Source organism: Priceomyces carsonii (genome assembly GCF_900007245.1).
Source record: "Priceomyces carsonii strain CBS4050 genome assembly, scaffold: Debaryomyces_carsonii_scaffold_1, whole genome shotgun sequence".
NCBI classification, from domain to species: Eukaryota; Fungi; Ascomycota; class Pichiomycetes; order Serinales; family Debaryomycetaceae; genus Priceomyces; species Priceomyces carsonii.
Window position 1 is genome coordinate 1,717,248 of NW_026946674.1, and position 27,009 is coordinate 1,744,256.

At 37.4% G+C, this 27,009-nt stretch overlaps 17 protein-coding genes across 17 annotated transcripts; 8 read left to right on the forward strand and 9 right to left on the reverse strand.

The window, feature by feature from the left end:
- Positions 1-49: 49 nt before the first annotated feature.
- PRCAT00000960001 (uncharacterized protein) lies at positions 50-617 on the reverse strand (the record flags this gene model as incomplete). The annotated part of the gene is made up of 2 exons (XM_062956887.1): positions 50-509; positions 568-617. The coding sequence occupies 2 exons, from the start codon at positions 615-617 to the stop codon at positions 50-52; spliced, it is 510 nt and encodes a 169-aa protein (XP_062807784.1).
- Positions 618-983: 366 nt separating this feature from the next.
- Positions 984-1,544, reverse strand: GUK1 (guanylate kinase; the record flags this gene model as incomplete). Its single annotated transcript, XM_062956888.1, has 1 exon — positions 984-1,544. The coding sequence occupies one exon, from the start codon at positions 1,542-1,544 to the stop codon at positions 984-986; it is 561 nt and encodes a 186-aa protein (XP_062807785.1).
- A 497-nt stretch (positions 1,545-2,041) lies between these two features.
- MTR10 (Mtr10p) lies at positions 2,042-4,900 on the forward strand (the record flags this gene model as incomplete). The annotated part of the gene is made up of 1 exon (XM_062956890.1): positions 2,042-4,900. The coding sequence occupies one exon, from the start codon at positions 2,042-2,044 to the stop codon at positions 4,898-4,900; it is 2,859 nt and encodes a 952-aa protein (XP_062807786.1).
- A 286-nt stretch (positions 4,901-5,186) lies between these two features.
- Positions 5,187-5,681, reverse strand: PRCAT00000963001 (uncharacterized protein; the record flags this gene model as incomplete). The annotated part of the gene is made up of 1 exon (XM_062956891.1): positions 5,187-5,681. One exon carries the CDS (start codon positions 5,679-5,681, stop codon positions 5,187-5,189), a length of 495 nt encoding a protein of 164 aa, XP_062807787.1.
- Positions 5,682-5,763: 82 nt separating this feature from the next.
- Positions 5,764-6,021, forward strand: PGA58 (Pga58p; the record flags this gene model as incomplete). The annotated part of the gene is made up of 1 exon (XM_062956892.1): positions 5,764-6,021. The coding sequence occupies one exon, from the start codon at positions 5,764-5,766 to the stop codon at positions 6,019-6,021; it is 258 nt and encodes an 85-aa protein (XP_062807788.1).
- Positions 6,022-6,235: 214 nt separating this feature from the next.
- Positions 6,236-6,982, reverse strand: PRCAT00000965001 (uncharacterized protein; the record flags this gene model as incomplete). The annotated part of the gene is made up of 1 exon (XM_062956893.1): positions 6,236-6,982. The coding sequence occupies one exon, from the start codon at positions 6,980-6,982 to the stop codon at positions 6,236-6,238; it is 747 nt and encodes a 248-aa protein (XP_062807789.1).
- A 485-nt stretch (positions 6,983-7,467) lies between these two features.
- CCC2 (Cu(2+)-transporting P-type ATPase) lies at positions 7,468-10,962 on the reverse strand (the record flags this gene model as incomplete). The annotated part of the gene is made up of 1 exon (XM_062956894.1): positions 7,468-10,962. One exon carries the CDS (start codon positions 10,960-10,962, stop codon positions 7,468-7,470), a length of 3,495 nt encoding a protein of 1,164 aa, XP_062807790.1.
- A 162-nt stretch (positions 10,963-11,124) lies between these two features.
- PRCAT00000967001 (U4/U6-U5 snRNP complex subunit) lies at positions 11,125-12,846 on the reverse strand (the record flags this gene model as incomplete). Its single annotated transcript, XM_062956895.1, has 1 exon — positions 11,125-12,846. One exon carries the CDS (start codon positions 12,844-12,846, stop codon positions 11,125-11,127), a length of 1,722 nt encoding a protein of 573 aa, XP_062807791.1.
- Positions 12,847-13,019: 173 nt separating this feature from the next.
- On the forward strand, positions 13,020-16,025 carry PRCAT00000968001 (uncharacterized protein; the record flags this gene model as incomplete). Its single annotated transcript, XM_062956896.1, has 1 exon — positions 13,020-16,025. The coding sequence occupies one exon, from the start codon at positions 13,020-13,022 to the stop codon at positions 16,023-16,025; it is 3,006 nt and encodes a 1,001-aa protein (XP_062807792.1).
- A 54-nt stretch (positions 16,026-16,079) lies between these two features.
- On the reverse strand, positions 16,080-16,715 carry PRCAT00000969001 (uncharacterized protein; the record flags this gene model as incomplete). Its single annotated transcript, XM_062956897.1, has 1 exon — positions 16,080-16,715. One exon carries the CDS (start codon positions 16,713-16,715, stop codon positions 16,080-16,082), a length of 636 nt encoding a protein of 211 aa, XP_062807793.1.
- Positions 16,716-16,860: 145 nt separating this feature from the next.
- PRCAT00000970001 (uncharacterized protein) lies at positions 16,861-17,325 on the forward strand (the record flags this gene model as incomplete). The annotated part of the gene is made up of 1 exon (XM_062956898.1): positions 16,861-17,325. The coding sequence occupies one exon, from the start codon at positions 16,861-16,863 to the stop codon at positions 17,323-17,325; it is 465 nt and encodes a 154-aa protein (XP_062807794.1).
- Positions 17,326-17,992: 667 nt separating this feature from the next.
- On the forward strand, positions 17,993-19,021 carry TRR1 (thioredoxin-disulfide reductase; the record flags this gene model as incomplete). Its single annotated transcript, XM_062956899.1, has 1 exon — positions 17,993-19,021. The coding sequence occupies one exon, from the start codon at positions 17,993-17,995 to the stop codon at positions 19,019-19,021; it is 1,029 nt and encodes a 342-aa protein (XP_062807795.1).
- Positions 19,022-19,239: 218 nt separating this feature from the next.
- On the forward strand, positions 19,240-20,067 carry PEP12 (SNAP receptor; the record flags this gene model as incomplete). The annotated part of the gene is made up of 1 exon (XM_062956901.1): positions 19,240-20,067. The coding sequence occupies one exon, from the start codon at positions 19,240-19,242 to the stop codon at positions 20,065-20,067; it is 828 nt and encodes a 275-aa protein (XP_062807796.1).
- A 60-nt stretch (positions 20,068-20,127) lies between these two features.
- Positions 20,128-21,276, reverse strand: PRCAT00000973001 (iron-sulfur cluster assembly protein; the record flags this gene model as incomplete). Its single annotated transcript, XM_062956902.1, has 1 exon — positions 20,128-21,276. One exon carries the CDS (start codon positions 21,274-21,276, stop codon positions 20,128-20,130), a length of 1,149 nt encoding a protein of 382 aa, XP_062807797.1.
- Positions 21,277-21,409: 133 nt separating this feature from the next.
- PRCAT00000974001 (oxidoreductase) lies at positions 21,410-22,966 on the forward strand (the record flags this gene model as incomplete). The annotated part of the gene is made up of 1 exon (XM_062956903.1): positions 21,410-22,966. One exon carries the CDS (start codon positions 21,410-21,412, stop codon positions 22,964-22,966), a length of 1,557 nt encoding a protein of 518 aa, XP_062807798.1.
- Positions 22,967-23,001: 35 nt separating this feature from the next.
- PRCAT00000975001 (uncharacterized protein) lies at positions 23,002-25,929 on the reverse strand (the record flags this gene model as incomplete). Its single annotated transcript, XM_062956904.1, has 1 exon — positions 23,002-25,929. The coding sequence occupies one exon, from the start codon at positions 25,927-25,929 to the stop codon at positions 23,002-23,004; it is 2,928 nt and encodes a 975-aa protein (XP_062807799.1).
- Positions 25,930-26,087: 158 nt separating this feature from the next.
- On the forward strand, positions 26,088-26,870 carry CKB2 (casein kinase 2 regulatory subunit; the record flags this gene model as incomplete). Its single annotated transcript, XM_062956905.1, has 1 exon — positions 26,088-26,870. The coding sequence occupies one exon, from the start codon at positions 26,088-26,090 to the stop codon at positions 26,868-26,870; it is 783 nt and encodes a 260-aa protein (XP_062807800.1).
- Between the last annotated feature and the right edge of the window lie 139 nt (positions 26,871-27,009).

Genomic DNA, 27,009 nt, shown 5'->3' on the forward strand with positions numbered 1-27,009 from the left:
TTTACAAGTCGGGCAGAAGAAGACAATAATATAAACGATTTAGTTAACGTTACTTATTGCCTGAACCTTTAAAGGAGTCTTTGAGTTTTTTGGCATCCTCCTCGACGTTTTTTTTCTCTTTCTCGAAGCCATCCTTTGCTGCATTAATTAATTCTTCCTTTGCATCTTGAATCCTCTTCTTCCTAGCTTGAATTTCTGCATCTCTGCGCTCCAACTCTTCAATCCAAATCAGCTCTCTTAGCTTAGCCTTCTCCCTCAACTTGTCTTCTCTTGTCTTCTTCTGTTGCTCCGACTCAACTTGGAAGGCGAGACCTCCTGCTACCAATGCAATAAGTGTTAAGAGTTGAAATCCAATTCTATAACGGAAGTAAAGTTGGGTCTTAATCCTATCTCTTCTTTTAATTGATCTCGTAGCCATGATAATGGCTCCCGTTGTTGCTAGAGCCCCAAGAGGAACAAGTGGTTGCTGCTTACATTTGAATATCATCTTTTGGATGAGATCCATTTCACTTTTATCAGTTAGTGAATGCCGCCCTTTTAAGAAAGACCTTTTGACTTCATACTTACTTTTCATCATCGCTAGGTCCATCAAAGGACGAAGGAAGTTTTGTACTCATTTTGATTGAGCTCTAATTATATAAGAAGCCGACTGATCGAGATCTCATTTAGAAATTACAGCTCAATATTGCAGTCACCTGATTCAATTGACCTGGAATCAAGAATATCTTACGAAACATACATCAAAGCCAATAACTACAGAAAATGCATGTCACACTAATTCACACAGGTAGAAGCAGTGGTACGATACCATTTACTTCCATTTTATAACTTACAAATGACGCGTCTTTAAAGCTGAGGAGGATAAGACAGGATGAGGAAATTGACAAGCGTGGCTGTAAGCTCTAGAGCTAAAACGTTTAATCTGGCAAGAAAAATTACTTCTTTGACTCGGAACACTTCAGTTGTCGATGTTTATTTCATATTTATTTTTGTTCAAGTACGAACTGTTTAAATTGTTTGTATGCTGTGTCTAAATCGTCATTGACGATTATTTTTTCATGTGCGCCAGTCTCAGCGTATTCCATCTCAGCTTTGGCTGCTGCTAATCTTTTTTCTATCGACTCTGGAGTCTCGGTTCCTCTCCCTTCGAGCCTTTGTCTTAAGATTTCGAGTGAGGGAGGACTCAAGAATAAATATCTAGCATCTAGATGCGAGTTTTTCACTGATTTAACACCTTGCATATCGATATCAAGCAAACAAGTTTTGCCCTTTTTCCTGACGTCTTCTACGGCCTTGAAGGTCGTTCCATAATAGTTTCCAGAGAACTGAGCCCATTCGATAAATTTTTTCTCCTCGATTGCCTTTTTGAATTCATCTACAGTGAGAAAATGGTAGTCTACTCCATCAACTTCCCCTTTTCTTGGTTGTCTAGTGGTGTTTGAAACGGAAAACCCAAATTTATCTGGTATTTCAGCAAACAATTTCTTCAACATTGTGGATTTCCCGCTCCCTGAGGGTCCGGAAATAACGATTGGCTTGGACATTATACTCTCAATAAGATATCTTATTATGACTTTAAGGTACCTCCCACCGGTTTTTTAACGTCTCTCTTAATTTATTGATCCTGATATTTTTATTGACAATAAACAAAGAACTTTTTCGACTCTGAAATATTGAAGCGGCACAATTTCTGAATTCACGTGTATTAACGGTCTTTATTTGCATCCACTTTTCCCACTCTATTCAAAGAAAAGAGTAGAGGATTGTGAACTTTAATCTTAAGCATAGTCTAAGGATGGTGGATATATCCAAAGAAGGTAAATTTACTGAAGAAGAATTGCTTCATTTTTCTCATTTCTCTACCTTCCTACTATGTTTACTCTTAATCTCTTGACTCGTTCCAAAATATGCCTGTACATAAATAAATCACATGAGTCGTGTATGAAGGCGAGAATCATGAAAATTCTATGTCATTACCTAGAACAACAGTAGGCCCGCAAATAGAGGGCGTTAAGCTTAACAAAGATTGTATTGAATAGTGATGTCTGGCGAAGAACATATAGCTCAGGTAAAACAGGCGCTAGGAATAATGTATTCCAATGCGCCTCAAGCTGAAAAGAAGCAAGCCACAAACTTTTTGGAATCGTATCAGAAATCACAAGAAGCATGGACTACGTTCGATTCATTGTTAGAGGATTCTAACTTACAAATCAAGTTATTTGGAGCACAAACGTTACGCTCAAAAATCACTTATGACCTACCACAGTTGCCTGAATCAAGCTACGTACAATTGAAGAACTCGTTGATCGAGTTGATTTTGCGGTATCCTAACCAGACCGATAGGCTTATTAGAACTCAGCTCTGTATCTCGTTATCGCAACTTGCACTTCAATATCTTTCATGGTCAAACGCAATGGATGAGATCATATCGAAGCTTTCTTCAAATGAGATTCACATCGTATGCTTGCTTGATTTTTTCAAGATCTTACCTGAAGAGTTGTCTGACGTGAAGAAAACTTCGTTGACTGACGAGGAGTTCAATGCAAGGACAAAGCAACTTATAAGCGATAATGTAGATCGCGTACTACTCATTTTGAAAAACCTTGCGGATAAAAATTCAAGTGCGAATTTAAACTCCTACATTTTAGGCTGTTTGAATAGTTGGATCAAAGAATGTCCCATCGAAAGCATATTGCATGTCAACTCGTTGACCACATTAATATTTCAGTCTTTGACAGTTGAAGAGACGTTTGATCAATCAATTGAGTGCTTGTGTACCATCATGAGGGAAACGAGGGACCTCGAAAACTACGAATTAATAGATGCATTATATCAACAAATATTACAACTTCATGGATATATGAGCTTGAATAAAGAAAAGTTGGAAGATCCAGAGACTTTCAGCAGCCTCACTAGGCTATATGTGGAAGCAGGTGAAGCTTGGCACGTGTTGATTGCTAAAAATCCTCTGCATTTTAAGCCATTAGTTTCGATATTGTTGGAATGCTCTAAATATGAAGAGGACTTAGATGTTGTAAAATACACCTTTTATTTTTGGTATCTTTTAAAACAGATTATTGTCTTACCTAAGTTTCAAGAACCCAAGTTGGAGTTTCTGCAAATTTATCTTGATTTGATAGCGGTAATCGTAAAACATTTGACCTACCCAATCGATTATGCAGATGACAACTTATTTGATGGAGATAAGGAACAGGAGGACAAATTCAAGGAATTCAGATATGAAATGGGAGATGTTTTGAAAGACTGCTGTGCTGTCGCGGGTGCAAGAAAATCGTTAGAAGTACCTTTTTCACAAGTACAGCACATTCTTTCTACATCGTCTCAAGATGCCAAATGGCAATACATCGAAGCGCCGTTATTTGCTATGAGAGCCATGGCGAAAGAGGTACCTTTGAAGGAAAATTCTATTCTACCTGTAATTATGAAGGTCTTATTTCAATTACCTGAGCACCCTAAAGTTAGGTATGCTGCAACTTTGGTGTTGGGCCGTTACACTGAATGGACTTCAAAGAATCCTGAATTTTTGGAACCGCAGTTGAACTATATTATCAAGGGCTTTCAATTACCTGATTTGGAGAGCAGTAATGATATTATAGTTGCTGCATCACACGCCTTAATGTACTTCTGCCAAGATTGTTCCGAATTATTGGTTAACTACTTGGAACAACTATACATGCTCTATGGTCAAATAAAGAATCAATTGGATATTGAGTCGACTTATGAATTAGCGGATGGTATAGCACATGTCATCAAAAAAATACCATCTGAGAATATGTTCAAAGCCACAGAAATGTTTTTGGCACCCACAATGGAGTTACTAAACAATCTTTTAAAGAATAATGATGCAAATGATGAAGCCACAAACATTAATATAGCAGACCAAATTGAAGTTGTATCGACGTTTGTCCGTGTATTAAGATGCTCTGAATTTGAGAAACCTCAATATCCGATTGCAAGCTTCTTTATTGAGAAGGTTTGGTTAACAGCTCATGATTTGCTTTCAAAGTTCGGTAAGTCATTAAAAGTTAGTGAAAGGATTTCAAAATTGATCAAATGTGCAATTCAATCATTCAGCACTTATCTAAGTCCCGTTTTGCCAGATATAGCAAATGTTCTACATGAAGGTTTCAAAGAGACTAGGTATGGGTGTTTCTTATGGGTCTCGGGGATTTTGATAAGAGAGTTTGGAGATGAATACGCTAATGATGATACAAAGAAGGCTGTATATCAATTTGGCCTTTCACAATGTTCTTTATTCTATGATCTTTTAAATTCGAATTGCAATCCCAACGACTTGCCAGATGTCGTTGAAGATTTCTTTAGAATGATGAATGACCTACTCATGTTTTTTCCGTTTGATTTGATTTCGAACTTAGATGTATTGAAATCCACTCTCACGGCGAGCGTTTTAACCTTGAATACAGTGACTGAATTTGATGCCCTTATCTCGTGCTTGCACTTTCTTATAGACTTCGTTTCATGGGGATTTCCAACGCCTCCAATATCTTACTTTGATGAAAACCCGAATCATATCCAAGCTTCTGTTAAACAATTTTTACTCATGGATGATAACGGACAACTTCTTTTCAAATCTGTATTAGAGGGTCTTATCTTCAAGTTTCCGAACGATGTCCAGCCGGATGCAAATGAGCTCCTCCTTAAACTTCTTTTAGTTGCACCAGATGCAGAAATCGCGATTACTTGGGTATCTAGAGTCGCCAATGGTCTTCCAAATGTCAGCAGCCGCGAAGTGAACAAACTAATAAATACAGTTCACGTTGCATTACCTAATAAGGACAACAGGCGAGTACGTTCCTCGATTAAAGATTTCGTGAGCTGGTATTCTCGAAGAAATGTCACACCACGTTCTGAGTTCTAGATCTTTTGTAGCGTGTTAATAGATGTTAAGAATAACATATTTTACAATTATTACTCGTTTTAATCTTCTCATCTGCTTTATGCACTAGCTGCAAAACTGCAAAATCGCGACTCGACATGATTTTTTGTCTTTGCAACGTAGATAGCCCGACACACACCCCAACTGTGACAAATTTTTCCGTACTGAACGCGACTTTTATGCTTAGAAGCATTTTCCCACGACAGGAAAAGTTGTTATTGCTACTGTAAAAACTGCCACTTGCTACTGCAGGAGTTGCAATTTCCTATCATGCTATAATCGAGGGTAAGCTAGGGTGCAGAAGCGTAAAATACAGCAGCTCACAGCAATCTTTGGTAAATCCTGGACTGGCCGACAAGCAATCGAGTTGAGTTCGGTTATAGTATCCCCGGTTAAGAGAAAAATCTAAGAAAATCCTGACTTCCCCTGGCGTAACAAACAAAAAGACGTTAGTTATGCCCGATTGTTGCAACAGATCCGACCTAAGGATTAACCAATCCTTGTTGCTTTGTATGCGCTCATACTCAAATCTACCCCTTAGATTGCTCATGAAACAGGAAAAGGAAACTGTAATTTCTGTCGCTAGATGCCGCACACTGTTCTGGGATAAGTTAATTTCCTTTTTTGGTATGTTTGTTACCGAATTCAGTAAGTGGGCCATGCTATTTTCGTCACTGAAGGTAAAGATAGTATTTTGGATACGCCCTACATCATCTAAGCAGAACTGAATGGGGGCCAGGAAAGATGAGTATATAAGAGACATAGCTCCAATATTTATTTTTCTTTTTTATTCTTTATACTAAGTAATAACTCACTTATCTTCCTTCGCTAAAATACAAATAAAAATGCAATTCTTAAATATCGCTTTATTAGCTGCTGCTGCCGTTGTCGTCAAGGCTGAAACTACCACCGAGACCGACTTCTCTACTGAAGTAGCTACCATCACCTCATGTGGTCCTGAAGTTACTAACTGTCCAGCTGAATCTTCCGTTTCATCTGCTCCTGCTAACGTTTCCAGCTGGGAAGGTGCTGCAGTTGGTAAGGCTCAATACGGTGTCGCAGGTGCTGCTGCTTTGGCTGCCGGTGCTTTGTTGGCTTTGTAAGTCAACCTTTGAGATTTTAGTTTAGTTCTAAGTTAAATCAGTACTCTATAATTGATTAATACAATGTGTAATTTCATTTTGATGTATGTTAACTTTTAAGAGGTTATTTGTGTAACAATGCAAACAAAGCTTATCGATTGCTTTGTCTAAATAATACAAAAAAAATAGTTCTGTTATTAATTATTAATTAATGATTACTTGTAGTTAAGTGCTATTAATTGCTTATCGGTAGGGGCAGGGCAGCTGATGGTGTTGGCTTATTTCTTTCAGGAATAGCCTTCATAAGCTCATCAACGGTTAGGACTTCTGAGGTCAATAATTCTCTGATAAGTTCCACTGTAAATTCAACTGCACCTTCTCTTGTCTCCGGGTCCGTCAACAAATTTTTTATGACATCGACTGCAAGTCCCGAATCCTTGAGAGCCTGAAATATTTCCTCCCAAGGGATAACATCGGCCTCTAAGAGATCAATTGTGACATTCACAATTTCGGGTCTTACTTCGTCATCGGTGAGCGACATCTTTACCACTGCATTAACTAAACCTGACCTTTTCAAAGCTTTGAATAGTTTGACGAGTAAGTCTTCAAACAAGTCTCTCTTGAAAAGGCCCGTGCTGCTGGCAAAAATGTCTTTGGTCTTATTATAAATTTTCTTTACCTTAAAGAATCTTCCTTGATCAGGATCATCGTGGTCCTCTACTTCTTGATTTTGAAGTTTTTGAATCTGTCCAACGATCCCGATACAATCCTTCAAAACCTTAATCGATTCCTTGGTTTTTATACCCTTACTCTGCACTTGGTTCCATCTAGACTCCATTACTCCTTTACCTTTTAAGTCATCTTGGTCCCCTTGTTCTGTAAGGGTTTGGATGGACTCTACGCTACCATCGACATCATTTGTTACTGCTGCTGCAAAGCTCAAGGATGCTGTCGTTAAAATCAAGAGAAACTGTAATTTCATCATTTAGGTTTTTGTTAAACTCTGAGAGTAGACTTCTAGTGACATGTCTGGGTACGTACTGGCTTTATAAGTATAGAAGAATGTAAAAATAAAAAAAAAACGAAGCTCCACATTTTGATGAATGTGGCATTAAGTTATGCAAATGGGTTACTCTCAAGCATAACTTTTGATTAGTTGCAGATTAATTTTGAATGAAATGGGGTAGTTCTCTCTCGATAAGCATGGAAAGGATTTCACATTTAACATTTAATATTCAACACTACTTTAGGCTGCTTAATCAGATTTGGTATTCTTTGGAGTTTGAAACCCAATCCATTTGCATTTACTTTCAATGTAAATCGCCTTTTCTCTTAACTATTTCGAATTGTTGCGAAAAGTTGAGAAATGACAGAACTAAAATGTACTGATAAGCCCGATGAGATAAGCATAAATATATTATAACATTACAATTTATAATAAATATTATTATTCTATAAACAGCAAAATTAATTATTAGGAACTAATTCATAACCAGGATCTCTTTTTATCGAGCCACGTATCTTTTTAAATAACTTAAATCGTAAGTCGTTGTTTCTTTTTGTCGAATTAAATTCAGACAATGTGGAGCTTTGAAGACTAAAATTAGATACCTCATCATGTCCAATATTTCTTTCCAATGCTGAGACGTCTTCTTTGATTACTGGAGGTTTCCAAAATTTTAAAAGCAAAGAGCTTACGACAACACTTACCGAGCTAAGTGCCATTGCAGCACTGGCTGCAATTGGTGGCAAAATTATGTTAAAGGGGATGAAACAACCCATAGCAAATGGAAGCATAAGCATATTGTACAAAGCCGCCCAAACAAAATTCGCCTTGACCCTTCTGAAAGTAGCATTCGAGATATCCAATGCAAAAGGAACTCCAAATAAGTCTGAACGAAACTGATTACCACCAAGAAGCACTATATCTGCTGTCTCCATCGCAATATCAGTTCCAGAGCTGATAGCCATACCAATATCTGCCTCTGCCAAAGCTGGCGCATCATTGATGCCATCCCCGACGAATGCTATACCTATATTTCCTTGATTTCCAAATCTCAATTTCATATCCTTAATAATTTTATTCTTATCGATGGGAGTAACTTCACTAAAAACATTGCCAGAGGGAATTCCTAACTCTTCAGATATTCTTAGAGCAGCCTTTTGATGATCACCAGTCACCATACCCACAATATAACGTTCATGGTACCGCAAGTAATTTACAACATCTTTAGCATCAGATTTGAGACTATCAGATAATTCAATATACCCAGCATATGTTTCATTAACTACCACATGAGCAATAGTATTTGATGACTCACTTGTATTCCCAACAAAATGGTTCAAGAATTCCAAATACAAATCTGGAAACATATCTCGAAGCATTTTGACATTTCCTATGCTTACATGTAACTTGTCAATTTGAGTCGTATGCAATTCAACTGTAGCACTCACACCTGAACCTGTGAAAACCTTAAATTCACTTACAGTAGCTTTAAAGGTATCTTCTTCAAAATTTAATCCAAGTTTTTCTTTAGCACCTCTCGATATGGCCCTACCTACAGGGTGGTCTGAATTGGCTTCAACAGATCCCACCATACTCCACCAGTCGGCATGGTTCAAATTATTGGAAGGTATTTGATTTGAATTACTTATTTTCATATCACCGGTAGTAAGTGTACCAGTTTTGTCGAACAAAATCACATTGATATCCTTAGCCTTTTCCAAAACATCGCCTCCTTTAATTAAGACGCCGTTCGAAGCACCAACTCCTGTTCCCACCATTATTGCAGTGGGTGCGGCCAAACCTAATGCGCACGGGCAAGCAACGACAATAACGGATATTGACAACTTTAAGCAAACAAAAGCCTTCCCATAGTCTTCCATCTTAAACGCTTTTGGTAGATCGTCAACAGAGTAACAGAAAAGCATCCAGAAGAGAAAAGTTATCACAGATAATACTAAAATAGTAGGAACGAATTTAGCGGCGACGAAGTCAGCAAACCTTTGAACTGGTGCTCTATTGGTTTGTGAATCTCGCACTAAATTAATAATTTGCTGTAACTGGGACCTTTTTCCTGATCTTAAAACTTTAATGTGAATCAACTTGTTACCGTTTAATGACCCACCAATGACAGAGTTTCCTACCTTTTTGAAGACAGGAAGTGGTTCTCCGGTTAACAATGATTCATCGATATCAGATTCTCCGTATATAATGACACCATCTGCAGGAATCTTTCCTCCAGGTAAGACAATCGCTATATCATTCGTTTGAATCAAGTCAATACTGATCGTACGAGTTGGAAAGTCAGCAATTCCAAATACTGTGTCTTTTTCGGCGTTTTGAGATCTGACTGCCTTTTCGTATGTGTCGACATCCAGAGCAATCAAACAGGTGCTTGGTGTCAAAGATAGCAATCTAGACAAGGCAGTTGATGTTGCTCCTTTAGCTTTATTTTCCAAGTATTTGCCAAAGGAGATAAAAAAAATTATCATTGTATTCGTGTCAAACAAGACTTTAGGAGGCTTTTTAGTCTGACCAGACCATACACTCAAGACAATCGATAGAACGGAAAAAATGAACGATATCGAAGTTGAAATGTACACTAACACATCCATGGAGGCATTTTTTCCACCATTCACTAAGAATTGTCGGAACTTCTTTAAAAATACCGAACCTAGCTTGAATTGAACAATTGAAGTGAGCAATAATTGTAAAAGTGAAACCAAGAAAAGGCCGGGAAAGATGATGATATTACTCCAAAGTTTCATATTTTGCGTTGCAGACATCAACATAATAGGAATTCCAATGAGGAATGCTTTCCATGTATTGGATTTCCAATATTGAATATCCTTTACTCTAGATAGGATTCTCAACTGTGAGGTTGACGACTGATCAATTGAGTTCACGATGCTAAAATATATTCCTTCTTCAATCTGATTTAGCTGGTCAACAAGAGTCCTTATGCCTAAACGCAGGGGGTTGAATGTTACCGACAATTCATCAATTAAATTTTCATCTTCGTATAATTCTTGATTATCTTGTGAACGAACCGCCTGTACATTTGAAGAATTAGACTCCGTAACTAATGGTTCGGTAGAGTCATATGAATTACCTTTAAGTGCAAGCTGGAAATGAGACACGCCATCTAAGCTTTTTACTAGAGCCTCAATATTGTACTGTAGTTCGACTAGGTCTGTAGTATTTGATATTCCAAATATCTGTAAACTGACTTCATCCTCATCCATCTCTTTCCCTTGATCATCATTTTCAGCACCAGAGCTTAAGACTTGACAATCAAAACCACAGTCTTCTATCGCATCTTTGATTTGATCTGTGGTTACCGAATGTCGGTGCTTTACTACTGCTTCTTCTAACACTAAAGATACATTACAACTTATCACGCCACTTATATCCTCCAAAGCTCTAGTAATAGAAGAAGAACATGCGGCACATGTCATACCCTGTATTGAGCACTTGGTAATCGTAGCCGCATCAGCATTCTGTTCAGCATTACTATTGATAGATAGTACTTCAAACCCACATACTTCTATCTTGCGTTTGATTGAATCCAGAGTCACATGTGTGCTGTGTAAGCATGTAACAGCTCTTTCAGGTATCAATAAAGACACTTGATTTACTCCTTTCATGCTTTGTAATACATCAGTAAGCTTTTCCGTTGCATCCTTGCGTTCCAAGCTGTCTACGATTGCGGTAGACGCTACCAAAGCTGCTTTGTTGACATGACTCTTTATGTCAGCATCAAATCCGCAGTCTTCAATTACCTCTTTCAAAGCTTGTATTGAAGTCTTTGAATCATCAAATGTTACCTTTGCTTCCTCTATTAATAATGATACAGAGGCATCCTTTACACCATCTGTTTCAGACAATGCTTTAGTTATAGATGCTGAGCATGCCCCACAAGTCATCCCAGAAACTGAAAAAACCACTTCGGAGCTCATCTTAGTTTGATAAACTTCTATATAGAGAAAGAGCTTCTCTTTTTAAAATTTGTCTTATTATCTACAAAATGATCGGAAATAAAATTTTATCTTTTCAATCAACTATCCGAGTTCGGAACTCTATACAGAAAGATAAATATTATATGTATATATATATGTCGACTATAAAATCGAAGGTCCTAATGAGGTTTTCTGTCCTTCTCTTTCTTTAGTATCTTTGTCCGACTTTTTGGAGCTGTCAAACCCATGAAACTTATGAGATAAGTACTTAAAAGCTTGTTTCTGGCCCAAATCTTTGCCCGAGTCGTCCTTATACGATAGTTGCACCAGAGGATTATACGAGCTTAACAGAGAATTGAGATCCTTCTTTCCTTTGGTACGATGAGGTACCTCTAGCAAACCCTTTTCTTCAAGTCGGTCGTCAAGAAGTCTGTTAAAGATTTTTTCTCGTTCATCCTTGGACAATTTCATATACTGCTTATCATCTCCTAACTCCTCTTTGAGCAACCTTTCTTCTATTCCAATTTTAATTTTTAGTAACTCGGATGACCTTTTAGCAACTCTTATTTCCTTATCATGGAGCAGTTGAGTGTCTGGCTCTTTTATTATGTTTCGAGACCGTAGAAAACTCAACGTGGAACCAAGACCCGAGAAATTAGGTTCCAGAGATGCTTCAGTTTCTTCTACAGACGGATTAATGCGATCATCATCTTCTTTCTTAAGATTCAAGGTATTGTCTTCTTGTTTCTTTATGATGCCATCTTGTTTGCCACTAGCAACGGGATTAAAATTCAAAGACTCTAAAAAATCATCCGTTTGATCGTAAACAAGGCTCCTCTCATTCTTTCCGTAAGACAGAGAATCCAAGTCATTCTGTAAGTTCCAGTTGCGTGACAGTCGAATTTCACTTGCGATTTCCTCTGGAGTTAAATTTTTACGTTTTTTATGATTTACTCGTCGTCTTGCGGAAAGTACTGACTCCAACTCGTTATCATCCAAGGGATCATCAAACTTCTCTAGATCAACATTTTGAAGCTCCATATCAGAAGTTTCAAATTGAAGCCTCTTTTTATGGGATTTCTTTTTCAATTTTTTCATCTTCACCGGAGCTCTCTTTTGTTGGGCAACGTCAATACTCATAGGGTCTATTTCCTCAACCCCATCAAAGAAACCACTCGTCTTTTTCAGGGTTGGATTCTCATCAACCCTTATGCTTTCATTTTTTTTCTCTTCAGAAGTATCATCACTAGTTCGAATTAAATCGTTGTTCATGGCACTATAACTTTCCATATTTATCATACTATCGATATTAGTCCCTAACTCTTCTTTTTTCTTGAAATTCTCGTGTCCGTTGAGTTGATCATCTGATTCATCCAAGATCCCCTGATCTTTCAATGTAAGGATTTCTTCGGCACCACTATATACTTGACGGTTACGCTCATCTCTATTCTCCGTTTTCGTCCTCGATTGGTTACTATTCAGTACATTATGATCATTATGTAGTTTCCCAATATCATTCAACCATTCATCGTAATCTTTTACTTCTTTATCATGAAAATCTAACGGCACTTCAGAAGTACGCTTTCTTCTCTTGATGGATTTGACCTTTGCTTCTTGAAGTCTGAGGCTTATATCATCACTCTTCTTTTCATTTTGACCTGAAGATGCAAGCAGATTAGTCTCTGAAGAGTGTTTAAGCCTTTCAGCTACATGTAAGGGTCTGGATGTCGCGAGATGGCTATTTAGTGGTTCCAAATTATCATTCTCTTTGTTCGTTTGGCGTTGTTCTTTGTTTCCTTCTCCTGGAGATGGGATCGGAGGCAATCCAATCTGGGCCCTTAGTTTATTGGTCTCTTCTAAAGATATTTCTATCTCCCCACCCATGGCTTTCATCAACTTTAATCATTTTTAATTCGAAGGCCGATAAGTGCTAGAGCGGCTTTCGAGATGGATGCGTGCACATAAAAAGATTTGTTTACAAACTAAAGATCAAGAGACCGCTTCACTACACCATTGGGTGAAGCAAGGGCATAAGAGAAGTAACAAGAAAGGACATAATGGAAACGGACGACATATTGAAAATGAAATTCAATCAAAATACTCCTCATATGTCGATTGAAAAGGTTTATGGTACTTCTTTGAAAATGTCAAATCATTTTGATGTTCAAGGTAATTATATTGCGTACACTGCTAGCGGTGGAGTCGTATTATGCGAAATAGATTTCGTAACTACTGGTATCATCAGACAGAGGTTCTTCTGTGCAAATAACAATTCTAACTTCAATGGTGTGAGTCCAAATTCTGCCAATGCTTATTTGAACATGGCTTATCCAGATCTCAACAAATCTGGTTCCGTCTTACCTACAAAAAAAGATCAATATGGTTATGCTATGTATTCTGAGCCATTAATTATAACTGGGAATGAAAACAATGTTAACGTGAAAAAGAATATGAATGATGTCGCAGATAATGAATTATCTCCAAGCAAATTAAAAGACAGAGTAAGATCAGTAACTTGCCTAAAGATCTCTCCTAACAAGAGACTTTTGGCCGTAGGAGAAAGCGGTTATCAACCAAGGATTCTTATATTTTCTTTGGCCTCTGATCTGACTTGCTCACCAATAGCAATGATATATGAACATTCGTTTGGCATAAACTCCATCCAATTTTCCCCCGATCTGAAATACTTTTGTTCGTTGGGACTTATAAATGATGGATTTCTAAATGTTTGGAAAATTGTATCTAACACATTTACATTGCATTCAAGTAATAAATGCTCTTCCATAATCAATAGAGTAATATGGCATGAAAATTTCATTATAACTTTGGGTGTGAGACTAATTAAGGTATGGAAACATAACACAGAATCTGCTGCTACGAAGCCGAATATTCTCAAGGGAAAGAACGTTGTCCTAGGGCCACTTCTCAATGCAAATTTTGTCTTTGGCGAAGTTCTAAATGATGCTGAATTGATAATCGGTACATCTGATAATCAATTGTTACTACTCAATCTTGACTATAATAATCTCAAGTTAATTAGCTTGGATTCCCCGAATTTAGAGTTCAAATCGATGTCAATAGACTATGAAGATGAAAAAATTTGGTTTGGATCGAAAGACGACAAATTTGAGAGCATAAAGATATTCAGCTTAAAGCCTTCGACTAATTTATCTTCATCAAAAAGCTTCATCGAAGAAGAAAAATGCACATTCAAAAGTCCTTTCAAAAGCGTTCAAAGTAATTATTCCTTCAGTTTAAATAAACAATTCATTATATTTATTTCAGAAATGGGAGAAATATTACTAATGGATAAGTCCAGCAAGCTCACGTCGCCTTTGATTCCCTCATTGTTTAAAGACTTGCTGGGTGCAAAGGTTTGCTCACTGGGCGACTTACTTTTCTTTTCACGCCAAGGAAAAATCAAGAAACTAATACTGTCTAATGACAACTTTGAAAATATCATGGATTTCAACTTGCCATCTACTGAAATTCTTTCAAATGCGTTGACAGCTATAGAATTTGATGGCCTGAATATGGTTTTAGGCGACAGATTTGGCCAAATATACATAATCGAATTATCTGAGTCGACACAGTATCAGATTTCATTTCAAACTAAAGCGCATTCGAGCAGTGTAAACGATATTCAATGTTTCAAAATTGGAAATACTTCTTTTGCAGTCAGCATTTCAAGAGACAGAATGATCCAAGTATTTTGCAAGATCACCAACGAATGGGAGCTATTACAAACCATCCCTATTCATACTGGGAATTTACTAAAGGTGTTATACCATGATAGAAGAATATACATCAGCTCTTCTGACAGAACAATTTCGATTCATGCATTTGAAATACACAACAACGAAGTAAAGATCACTCAAGAGAAAATCATTGCGACAAAATCAGCTCCAATCAACATGAACATATTTGGAAACGACTTTGTTGTCTCTACTAACGATAAGAACATCTTAATCTACAAAATAAACGAGGGTCTTGAATACAAAAGATCTTTGAAATTGACCAGCGAAAAGGCGAACGATACTCTTTTAGTTGAACATTTTGTCCTTTACAATGGCTTGATTGTTTTATCTGCTTCAGATAAGTCGTTAAGAATTTTTGATTTTAATAATGGAAATCTTATGTCTACTGTTTGGGGACATCTGGAAAGCATATTGAACCTAATTCGATTACCTGAAAACAATATAGTTTCCATAAGTGCGGATGGCTGTATGTTTAAATGGTCGTTGTTTGAGTCAAGCAACTTAGCATCAAGCATACAATCTCAACATTCAGATAACGAAGAATCAACGCCATTACAAGCTAAGGTTACTAGAAAGATTTTACTGTCTTCGCCATTTAGATCAACTCATTTCAAGCAAAACGATAATGAAGATACTCTGCTTTCACCACTCTCGCCATCGCCAAAAGTATCATCTTCCCCCAGATTATCAAAGGCAACATTAAAAAGAATAGAGGCAAAAAAACTATCTGCATTTGAGAAGGGATCTTCTATCCCTGAACGATTACAACCGCCTATCTCTAACTTGAGCCCATCGCCAGGTAACAAGTTAAAGACTGCGACCGCTTCGCTCTCGAGATCACCATCTAGGTCACCACTGAGATCACCATTAAGGAAAAACTCAAGTGAAACTACAAAAATTAATCTTACCGGCTCACAAAACACAAATAAAAAAGATTTTGATGCATATATGAAAACGCTAATATCATTAGAGAAATTTTTGAAAACATCTCTGCTTTCTCAGCAGTCGAGGGAACTAATGGCCTCCCAAATGAACTCAATAATTGCACTTTTGGATGCTGACGATCTGCTAACTTCCAACTTTGAAAAGATGACTGTTAGCGACAATCATTCGTTGAAACGAGATTTGAAGTCAGATAATTCAGAATATAGCGAGGAAGAAATTTTGAATAGACTTGGGGACAAATTAATTTCAATATTTGAAAGGAAAATTGAACAAAGAGTCTTCCAGCCTCTTAGTCTAAATTCAATTCATGAACCGAAGCAATCCATTAAAAAAACACTAAATTTAGATGAGATTGATTGATTTTCATGCTATGTGTATTTACTTATATAATGTCTTGATGCAATGATATGATTCTCATCTTTGTCGAACATTGAACTTCGCAGATTCAATGGGGTTCTCATCTTTTGATATCTCAGCCTGTTTCCATGGATTTTGATCATCTTTGTTCAGGTTATCCAAGTGGTCTGAAGCAGTATTACTGAGGTGTTCTTGTTCATCACTTTTGTGAATATCCTCTTTTACTTGTTTATTCTCATTTTGAGATTCAGGCTTCGATTCATATGTCTTCGATTCACTCTTGGATCTCTCTAATTCCGAAGCTAATTTGATTTGGTTTTCTTGCTCCATCCTCTCTTTCTCCGATTGCCACCTCTCGTCAGCTTGTTGCGCTAATATCTTAATTTTTTGCTGTCTGATTTTATCATTCACTAACTCTTCCAAACTCGGTGGATCAGGCCTCGTCTGCCTGAGCCATTGCAACCACTGAGGTGGCACTTCCAGAAAATAATCCACTTTGAATAATTTTGGCTCAAATGGCTCAAGCTTTCTTCTTAATCGTCGCATATTACCATCTGGAGTGAACTCCCAATATGTATTGCCTGCTAAGTCATAACCCACAAAAAACTTCTTACGAAAAGGAATATCTCTTCTAGCTTGAAACTTATGAACGAGCCTCCTTAAATACGTATGTTTTGCACCGATAGGATCCATGTTTACTGAGTATGACCTATTAACTTATTTGTAAGTTACTCTACGTAGAGATGAGATAAGTAACTTACGCATCACAAGTCATTACACAAAACCACTGAATTAAATTCGATGGACTCAGACTCTCTTACTTCCAAGATCATTAGAGATGAATCAAATGTCGAAGGAAAATCAAACCGGGACTTCTACACATTTGAAGCCAGTGTTTCCAATACCTATTCAATTGAACGAAGATGGACTGGGTGAACCCTACAATTTTTCGCATATCAGCAATGTTTTGGTTGGGGATTACCACTTAATTCAAGGAGAGGGTGGAAAACCATACATTGTTTGGACTATAAAAATAGCTTTAGATGATTCTAACTATTCTTCAATAATAATATATAAGAGATACAGTGATTTGGAATGTTTTAGAGAAGAAATAGGAAGAACTGCAGGTTTTGACAACTTACCAAAATTACCACCAAAAGATAGTTTCAGCTTAGACCGTTTACTTATGACTAATAGGTGGCTAGAAGAAAGATTGAAGGGCATACAGTGGTTTTTGAGCAACGTGCTTCTCAATCCAAGATATCAGCGATTAGAGGTTGTACGAGATTTCATATTAAGCTAGTAGACTGGTTCTTTCTGCTCAAGCATGCAATTTGCAACCGTGAATATCTCTTTAACTAGTGAGTTCATGACTGCGTATCTTAGAATAGTGACACTGACTTGTGGTGTGTAAACAGTCGAGCTTTAGCCTGTCTGTAGAGATTATCCCATTCACGGCACTCAAAAAGTATAGAGGAAGATAATCTAACCACTTAATAGAGCCCGGCAGCCTGATGTTCTAATACTAATACTGACTTTTTACTAGTCCAGATTTACTTTTATATTATTATACACTTGACAGATATCAGAGACTGTTTTTGATTACGTTATCTGTGGCATCTATGGACCCTTTCACTATTCGTGCAAACCGTGCGAAAAATGTTGGAGCCTATGACCGTTAATATGCTATTCCACTAAAAAGTCTTCGGATACTCCAGTAGCACCTAATACTTGGTCACTTTGCACCGACCCTTGAAATTAGTTGAGTCCAACCTTTTCCGAATCGAATTTACTTGGCAAGACTTTTCTTGATAATGAACCTAGAGTTCACGTATAATTAAATTGCTGAGAAAGCATCAGTAGTGCAGATGTTCAAAAATGTATTGGAATATTCTAATCCATTCCAGTCTAGATCGACATTTTATTAATGCAAATAAATATATATATATTACAGGATTAGTTGTAGTTTTATGCTAAAAAGGCGACTTTGCAAGAATATAAACTATAGAATTACCCCTTTCTCGCATTTTCACAGAATGACTCATCACAAAGTTACTATTATTGGATCGGGTCCAGCAGCTCACACAGCAGCTATTTACTTATCTAGAGCAGAAATCAAGCCCACTTTATATGAAGGTATGTTGGCTAACGGTATTGCTGCTGGTGGACAGTTAACAACAACAACAGAGATTGAAAACTTTCCAGGCTTTCCAGCTGGTATCGAGGGTTCAGCTTTGATGGATAGGATGAAAGAACAGTCTGTCCGTTTTGGAACCGAGGTCATCAGCGAGACAATTTCCAAAGCAGATTTATCTCAAAGACCTTTCAAGTTGTGGACTGAATGGAATGAAGATGGCGAGCCCATCACCACTGATGCTGTAGTTATTGCAACTGGGGCTTCTGCAAAGAGGATGCACTTACCGGGAGAAGAAACTTACTGGCAACAAGGAATATCTGCTTGTGCAGTTTGTGACGGAGCTGTTCCAATCTTCAGAAATAAACCATTAGCCGTTGTTGGAGGTGGTGATTCTGCTTGTGAAGAGGCCTTATTTTTGACAAAATATGGCTCCAAGGTTTTCCTTTTGGTAAGAAGAGATCAATTAAGAGCATCTACTATTATGCAAAAGAGAGTTAAGAATAACGATAAACTAGAAATCTTATGGAACACGGAGGCAGTCAAGGCTAATGGTGATGGAAAGCTTTTGCAATCATTGGAGGTTGTCAATAACAAGACGAACAAACACAGTGATTTGCAAGTCAACGGATTATTCTATGCCATTGGTCATCTTCCAGCTACTAAAATTTTTGCTAATCAATTGAAGACAGATGAAACCGGATACATCTTGACTAATCCTGGTACGGCTGAAACCTCTATTCCAGGTGTGTTTGCTGCAGGTGATGTTCAAGACAAGAAATACAGACAAGCTATCACTTCTGCTGGTACTGGTTGTATGGCCGCTTTAGATTGTGAAAAATTTTTGGCTGAACAAGAAGTATAAATAATAGATACGAGAGTAGATATCATCTCCTTTAATGTGTGTATCACCTTTTATCGGAAAGATTAATTTGTTATAAATATAAAATATACACGTAGAAAGTCGAAATTAGTCGAAATTTGTATAGATTGCGAGGCGCCACAAAATACATACTGAGACCTCACTGATATTATCAATAATCCTTTATACGGTGTTAGAGACTATCTTATAGATAGGCAAAAATGTCATTTAACAATCCTTTTAGTGAAGATTTAGAGGCACAGGTTTCGAATAGATCTCAAAATTACAAGGATTTTCCAGAATTTGATAGAATTTCAAGTTCAATCGATGACCAATTGGCTATAGTTAATAGAGAAAGATTGGTGAATTTAAAGAAGCTCTTGAACGAGTATGATAATTCAGAAGACATAGAGAAATCAAAACTATCGGAGGATATAGCTGCTGAATTGAGCAAATCGACTAGTGCCTTCAGAACTTTGAATTTATCTGTTAAAGAACTAAACAACTATTTACGGGATATTGAACAAAATCATGAAGATATTGAAGTTTTGAATTACTTGAAGCAGAAAGAAACGCTTCTAGTCAAGTCAGTCAAGGAGAGTGTTAGTAAATACAAGAACTACCAGAAGAGGGCCGAAGCGAATCAGACATCACAACTCCCTAGCTCGACGGCTGGTTCTCAACAGGAAGCAAATAGTCAGTTACAAGATCAAATCCAGATAAATTATGAACCAATTAATGCTGAACAATTGGAACAGCAGACTTTACAAATCGAGGAAAGAGAAAGAGAGATCAGGCAAATTCAAGAGGACACACTAGAAATCAATGAAATTTTCGATAACCTTTCAAATATAGTGACTGAGCAGCAATATCAAATTGACAACATAGAAGAGAATTTGTTTAGTTATAGTAATGATGCGAGGAATGCCACTCGAGAACTAAGAAGAGCAGAGAGGTACCAAAGAAGATCAGGGGGGAGAATGATGTGCTGTTTATTAATTCTATTAGGGGTTATGGGATTTATAATTTTGATAGGAATAGTGTTTTAGAGCATTGAATGAATATACGATTAGATGAACAATGAATTGAAGTGTAGAATTTGAAGTATACTAGCCAACTGGTGAAGGATTCCAGATATTTACCACTCCATCATCACCGGTGCTGACCACGACTTCACTGTCATCGTCAAGCACCGACCAAATGACACAGTTTATTTCATAAACACCATGTGCAGAGTCTTGGACACTTTCAATTTGCCAGATTCCATCTTTTTCTCCGTAGATTACAATCTTACCATCACAGCCAGCAGTTACAATTTTGCCAGTTCTTTCCGACCAGCTGACAGAATAAATTGGATATTTATGTGCTGCTGGAAGAATGCAATCTAGCTCCCAAACCATCTCATAATTATGCTTGATTGAGCTGGGTAAGCTCGACTCCCTGGAATCTTCAATTTCGGCCAGTTTTGAAGACCAAATACGGGCAGTTAAATCATCACTAACAGATACCAATCTTGTGATACCGGCCCTTGCATGGGGGCTCTTTGGACTCTCAAACTTTGAACACCACACTGTTCCCTCGTGGCCATTCAACACTCCGACACAAGTCCAATCATCATCATCCGGATCTTGCTTGTACAATCGAATAGTGTCGTCGTAAGAACTACTGGCCAACAAATTTTGGCTTGGGTGCCATTCTATATGCTTTATATCATGCTGATGATCATTTAGAACAGAAATGCACTCAAATTCTTCGAGCGTTTCTGGATCAGTTTCCCATATCCAAACCGTCTTGTCCCTCGAACATGAAGCAAGTAAATTTCCACAATAATTCCATGCTACCGCCTTAATTTCGTTTTCATGCCCTTCAATTATAGCCATTAGATTCCATTCATTATTAGGATTCGTCAAGATTTGCTTCTGATCATTCAAAAGGTCTTCATTATCAAAATCCTCGTCCGGCTCATCAATCCCCCATATAGATATAGTGGAATCAAATGATCCACTCGCTAACACAGGTAAGTCCAAATAACTTTCATCAGTAGATTCTATAGGGGGTTTGAAAGCAACTGATCTTATAGATCGCTTGTGTGTGTCTTCTAATTTCGATAAAAGTGGAAAATTTTGTTTGGCCGATAACTTATATATGTTTGATGTCTTGTCCGTTGATCCTGTAGCGAGTAACGGTAATGTGTTATGAGAACTCAAGGTCCATGATTTATCAGAATGTGCCCTTATAGACTTTATTAAATGAACCATTACTTTTTCACCAAAATGAAGGTTCTATGTATTAATATGGATTGGGACGCTATATATTAGTCAAATAAATTTTTTTAATTTTCAAATTTAACGAGATACGCTTAAGCTTGAGTAAATACGAAGCTCAGTTACTATGTGGGTCCCTCGTCTGATTTATAGAGTCAGGAGTTTAAATAGGATACGTCCTAGGACCATCCAGAAGTTTTACAGCTCAAGCAATAATCAAGACAAGGATTTGGTACCCCGGGACAATAATGAAATCAAAAAACATAGAGAAGAGTCTTCGACATCGCCAGCGTCTCCCGCTCCCATGAACTCTGATTCAAGGATAGAAAAGCTCTTAAAGACAGATAATAAACCCTACATCCCAAAATTGAACCATAATCGCCTAAGCTATGAATACCCTGGTCTTCCTAACCAAGATGATTTCCCAAAGACGATTAATAAGACCAAAGTTGTTTCTCGTTGGTCGAGATATATTCCTAAGATCTTGAGTGCAGTTGTAGTTGTGTGGGGTATATACTCAATTAAGGTATGGATCTATGCTCCTGAAGAAGGCAGCGATAGTCAAGAACTCTTGAGTCCGGCTAAGTTTCATAAGTTTATTGTCACTCACGTCGACGATCTTGGTTCAGATTGTTATTTAATTGAGCTAACTCCAAAATTCAATCATTGGGTGTACAGCTATGGTACATCGGAATCCGTCTGGAATGGAGACAGGATCTGGTCCGTAGAGGTAAAGCAGCCAGACATAAATGTTGTGAGGTCTTACACCCCTCTACCGTTGTATTTCATGAAATCAGAATATACAAGATCCGGTGAAAAGAAGCCATTACTTCGTGTGGTGGAAAATGATTCACAGGACTGTGATAAAGGTGGAGTTATGTGCTTGTATGTCAAGAAGTACGGCGATGGTGAAGTTTCAAGGTATATTACTAGTAGAAAGAATGGTGATGAGCTCGAACTTCGTGGTCCACATATTGATTATAGATTCCCATTTCATCCGGCCAAAAAGCTCTATCAAAGACCCATATTTAGAGATTTACCCTCAAAAGTGGATGCGGATCCTCTGATAGACCTCATAAAACATGAACATAAGCTACCGGATATTGATAATTTGTCTTTCTATGCAGCAGGCACTGGTATTGCTCCAATTTTACAAGTTTTATTGTCACGTAACCCTTACAGAGGATTTGTGACGTTACATTATTCAGCAAAGAAACCTGGAGAAATACTTGCGTTCGAGAGATTTATATATTTTCTAGAGAAATTAGACAGAGCTAAGTTCATCCCACATTATGATTCCATAAAAAACTCACAATTGAGCTCGAAGGATATAAGCTCTCCTGAAAAACCTAACTACATTAGCTCTATGAGAGCAAGTGAGCAGAACCGTGAAACAACAGAAGAATCATTAAGGCTCCGATTAAACATCATCAGTGGCGAGAAGATGGCGGAAGAAAAGGTCACTCCTGCCAAAAAGGAATCGCAATACTTTTCAAATGCCATTGATCAGGCAATCGAAAGCAGCAAAACACCTAAAAAGGGATCTAGTTTAGCATTGGTGTGCGGTCCTGATGGATACATTGACTTTTTAGCGGGGTGTAAAGGTGTAAATGGAGAGCAATATCCAGTCGAAGGTCTTTTAGGAAAAAAAGGATGGGATGAAACAAATGTTTATAAATTGTAAATAGACTTGAATTATAAATTTGCATATCACATAATCTATAAACTATTTAGATCACCTACATCGATTAGACCAACTTTTCTACCAAAATGGATTAAAACTCTTTGCGAATTCCTGTTACTAGCACACGATAGGATCACTTCTCTCAAGAGTTCATGCTTGTCATGCCCACATATCTTAGAACTCTTGTTAGTGTTTTGTACATCTTCGTTATTGCCAACTGGTCCGAGAAGTTGGTCACAGACTTCATACAACTTCGCCTTAAGACCCAACTCACAAATTCGCTGAACATATGTAATAAAGAACCTTTTGAAGTCGCTATTTTCTTCCAAAATCTCACAACATAATATTCTGTTCTCTAGGTGACTTAGTGATATTGTGTTTTCCAAGTTTTCGAATCCTTCTTTCATGATCATGTTCTTCGAAATTTTGTTAAAATACTTGCCTCTTCCCGTTCTTGATTTTCTCAAGATTTCATCATTGGTTTTTTGCTCTAGCAATCCAATAATTGACGAATCAGAGTTGGAATTCCCATCAAATTGAGGTTTGGTAGAACTATCTTCGTTCGAATCCCAATAGTGAGACCCAAAAGCCCACCAGGATTCTGTGATAGTCTGCCACGTACACAATTCCTTATTGAATAAATACCCAGAGCCATTCGATAAAGTTACCAAAGGTATTCCATTGGATGTAATGGAACACATTGTTATATTGTCAGATTTTGATAAACCATCGCTTTGAGATTTAATACTAAGTTCCAATAGAGGACTAAAGGAACAATTCAATTCAATTCTCTTTTCATCAATATTCCAAACGAATAACTCTCCGACACAAGTGACTGCCAATAAGTATTGTTTGTTACTTTCTAGAAATGATAAAGGCGAGCCCAAAATAAAAGGAGGAAGTAATCTTCTCCCTGAGATTTGAGAATATATTATTATCTGGCCATCAGCTGTGCAAGTCGCCCAAAAATTTGAGCCTACTGTTGCTAACTGAATGAACTTTGGAACAAAGTCACTCCAAATCAACTTTTCGTTCTTACTGCACGATACTCGAGATGGCGTAGTTTCATTCCCAGTACCATTTCTAATATCAAGTATAAATGGATCTGCACTCTCAGTATTCGAAAGTTGGAAATTTAATCGTACTTTGGGAATAGAAAGTCTGACTCTTGCGAAAGTGGTGTTTGGGTTTAATATGACAGACCCTATGAATTTAACAGGTTCTAACTCACGCTTCATCTTCTTGTTACTCTGTAATTCATCTCCTGACTTTGATCTCTTGCTTTGTTTTGAGATATCTTCAGAAACGGAATAAGATGGTTTATCAAATTCCATGCTTGTTTTGGATGAAGAAATTACCTTTGATTTGGTATTAGACGACAGATCATTAAATTCAGATCTGTTGGGATTATTGTTAGATATCAAAGTTGGCTGTACTCGTTTTTTCTTGTCTTTCGTTATTTTAGGCCTCTCTAACGTCAAAGCTTTAGGTTCTTGCTTAGGTTTCTTCGGGCTAGCTTTCGCTTGACGACTACTCATTGCCGACAGGAGGACATCTTTCTCTGTCATGACAGGTTCCCCGATTGAAAAAGGTATGATACCAGGCTCTACATCTCCCTTGGTGATTTTTTGATTTACGCCATCATGAGTGCTATCCATTTTTTTTTCACTGTTTTCATTGTCTTTATCTCTATTGTTGGATGATGCATTTTCAGTTGGCAGATCAAGGATATCCTTTTGATCCAAAATTTCTAAGCTAGAAGACGCAACTTTCTTCCCGCTATTATTCTGCTGATCTTTTTCATTCTTAACGTTAAAAGGCTTTACATAAACATTTTTGAAATCAGTTAGTTCTGCCAAAAGCTTTTCACTTATTACCTCCCCTAAGTCTCCTCCTTCAAAAAAGTATATGGACAAGTAGCCATCCAAAGCCACCGAAAAAAGAATTTTTCCATTTCTGCTCCAACTCAAATCAACAATAGGTTTCGCAGCAACGTCTTGTAAGATTAGAATAGGCGAGTCCTTAGAAGTATTCCAAATGACCACTGTCTTATCAGACCCCGCTGTGGCGATTACGTGGAAGATCTGATGGCCATCAGAATCTTCTTGGAATATTTTCGGATTGAATCTAACCACTTCACAATTATAGTTATGTCCAACAAGACTAATTTTACTCTGCCAGTTCTTAGACCTGGAAATCAATGACACTAGTGAAGTTGTATTCTTGCTGGCAGTTGGAACAGAGACAAATTCACCATCCGCAGACCAAGATATTCTCTTATATTGCACATTAAGTAAATTCTTATTAATTAACTTTGAAATTTTACTAATTAACTTGAATTGATAATTGTTCGAAGATGATTCATAATGATATTGATATATATATATGATTGTATCATCACCAAGCGATGTTAGATAGTTGTTTGTGGGGTCAAATGCGAGACTCCTCTGTATGACTTGTTTCTCTAGATTTGATAACTTTGTCAATTCCTGGCAGGTCTTTTTCAATGTATCATACAAATTTATGTTTCCTTTTGTATCACTCCATGCTATTAGTCTTCCGTCATTGGACCAACTTAAGTCCACTATAGACAATTCTCTCTCGTCTGAATTGTTTCCGTTTGGAAAAATCTGGTCAATGGAGTTCGTCATTGTATCAACAAGATAAATATGCCCATCTACATCTGCAGAAGCAAAAAGATTATTATTCTCTGGAGACCACCTTACTATTTTTACAAGACTCAGGTGATGCTCAAACCTGTGGATTGGTGCTATGTCGAAGCTTTCCAGGGAGTGATCAGTTCCACTAGTTAGCCCTATGTACAAGTTTTCAAAGTCTGCGTAGTCCCAAAGTAGAACTGATTTATCTTTACCACTAGTTATTAGTTTTGAGCCATCCTTGTTTATGTCAATAGAATGTATTTCTCCATCGTGTAAGACTCTTGGAAATCGAAGATATTTCATCTCTTTGGCTCCATTCACATATAAAAAGTAGATAACTCCAACTACTTCAATGTGTTTGAATGTTGTGAGCACATTATTCCACAAAAACAAATCCTTGATAATTACTTTTATTTCCACCTCTTCAAAGTGAGTTCAAGAGAACTATAGACGCCCTGATAATGGCGAACGAAGAATATCTTACTGATTCAAGTTCAGATTTTACAGAATACTGGATAGATTTATTTTTAGGAATCAAAGGGAACGAGTACTTCTGTGATATTGACGATGAGTATATCCGTGATAGATTTAATTTGACTGGACTCAATCAAGAAGTAAGCAAATTACCAACTTTGATCGATATTATAACAGATGTGGTTGATATAGAACTGCAACCAGAAGAACACAGAGATGCTTTGGAACACAACGCAAGAATTTTGTACGGTCTAATCCATGCAAGGTATATTTTGACGTCCAGAGGCCTAAACAAAATGTTTGAAAAATACAGAAATGGCGATTTTGGATATTGCCCTAGGGTTCATTGTCAGTTGCATCCATTACTTCCTATTGGCTTACATGATCAGCCCAGGCTAGCATCAGTTAAGCTATATTGTGCGAAATGTGAAGACATATATAATCCTAAGTCAGGAAGGCATGCAGTTGTCGACGGAGCATATTTTGGGACTTCTTTTCCTGCCATGTTTTTTCAGAATTTCCCACAGATAGTCCCAATACATTCTAAAGAAACTTATGTGCCAAGGGTATTTGGCTTTAAACTTCATGAATATTCGAAGCTAACTAGGTGGCGGGATATGCAGAGAATGAAACTTGAAAAGAGGTTGATCAAAAGTGGAATAGACATAGATAATGTGGTTGGGGGATTTATGACAAAAGCGAAACCTAATAACACGTCAAGTATTGATGACAAGGAGAGATCACAACCTGCCATTGCAATTAAGCAGTAGGTCTCTTGTCCTCAATAAATGATAATTAACGTCATAAAATTCAATCTGTTTACTGCCCATGGATCACTATCAAGTTCTCATTACCAGGAGTAATCTACTGGCTTATGATATTTTTAGGATTATTTCTATCTATTTGATG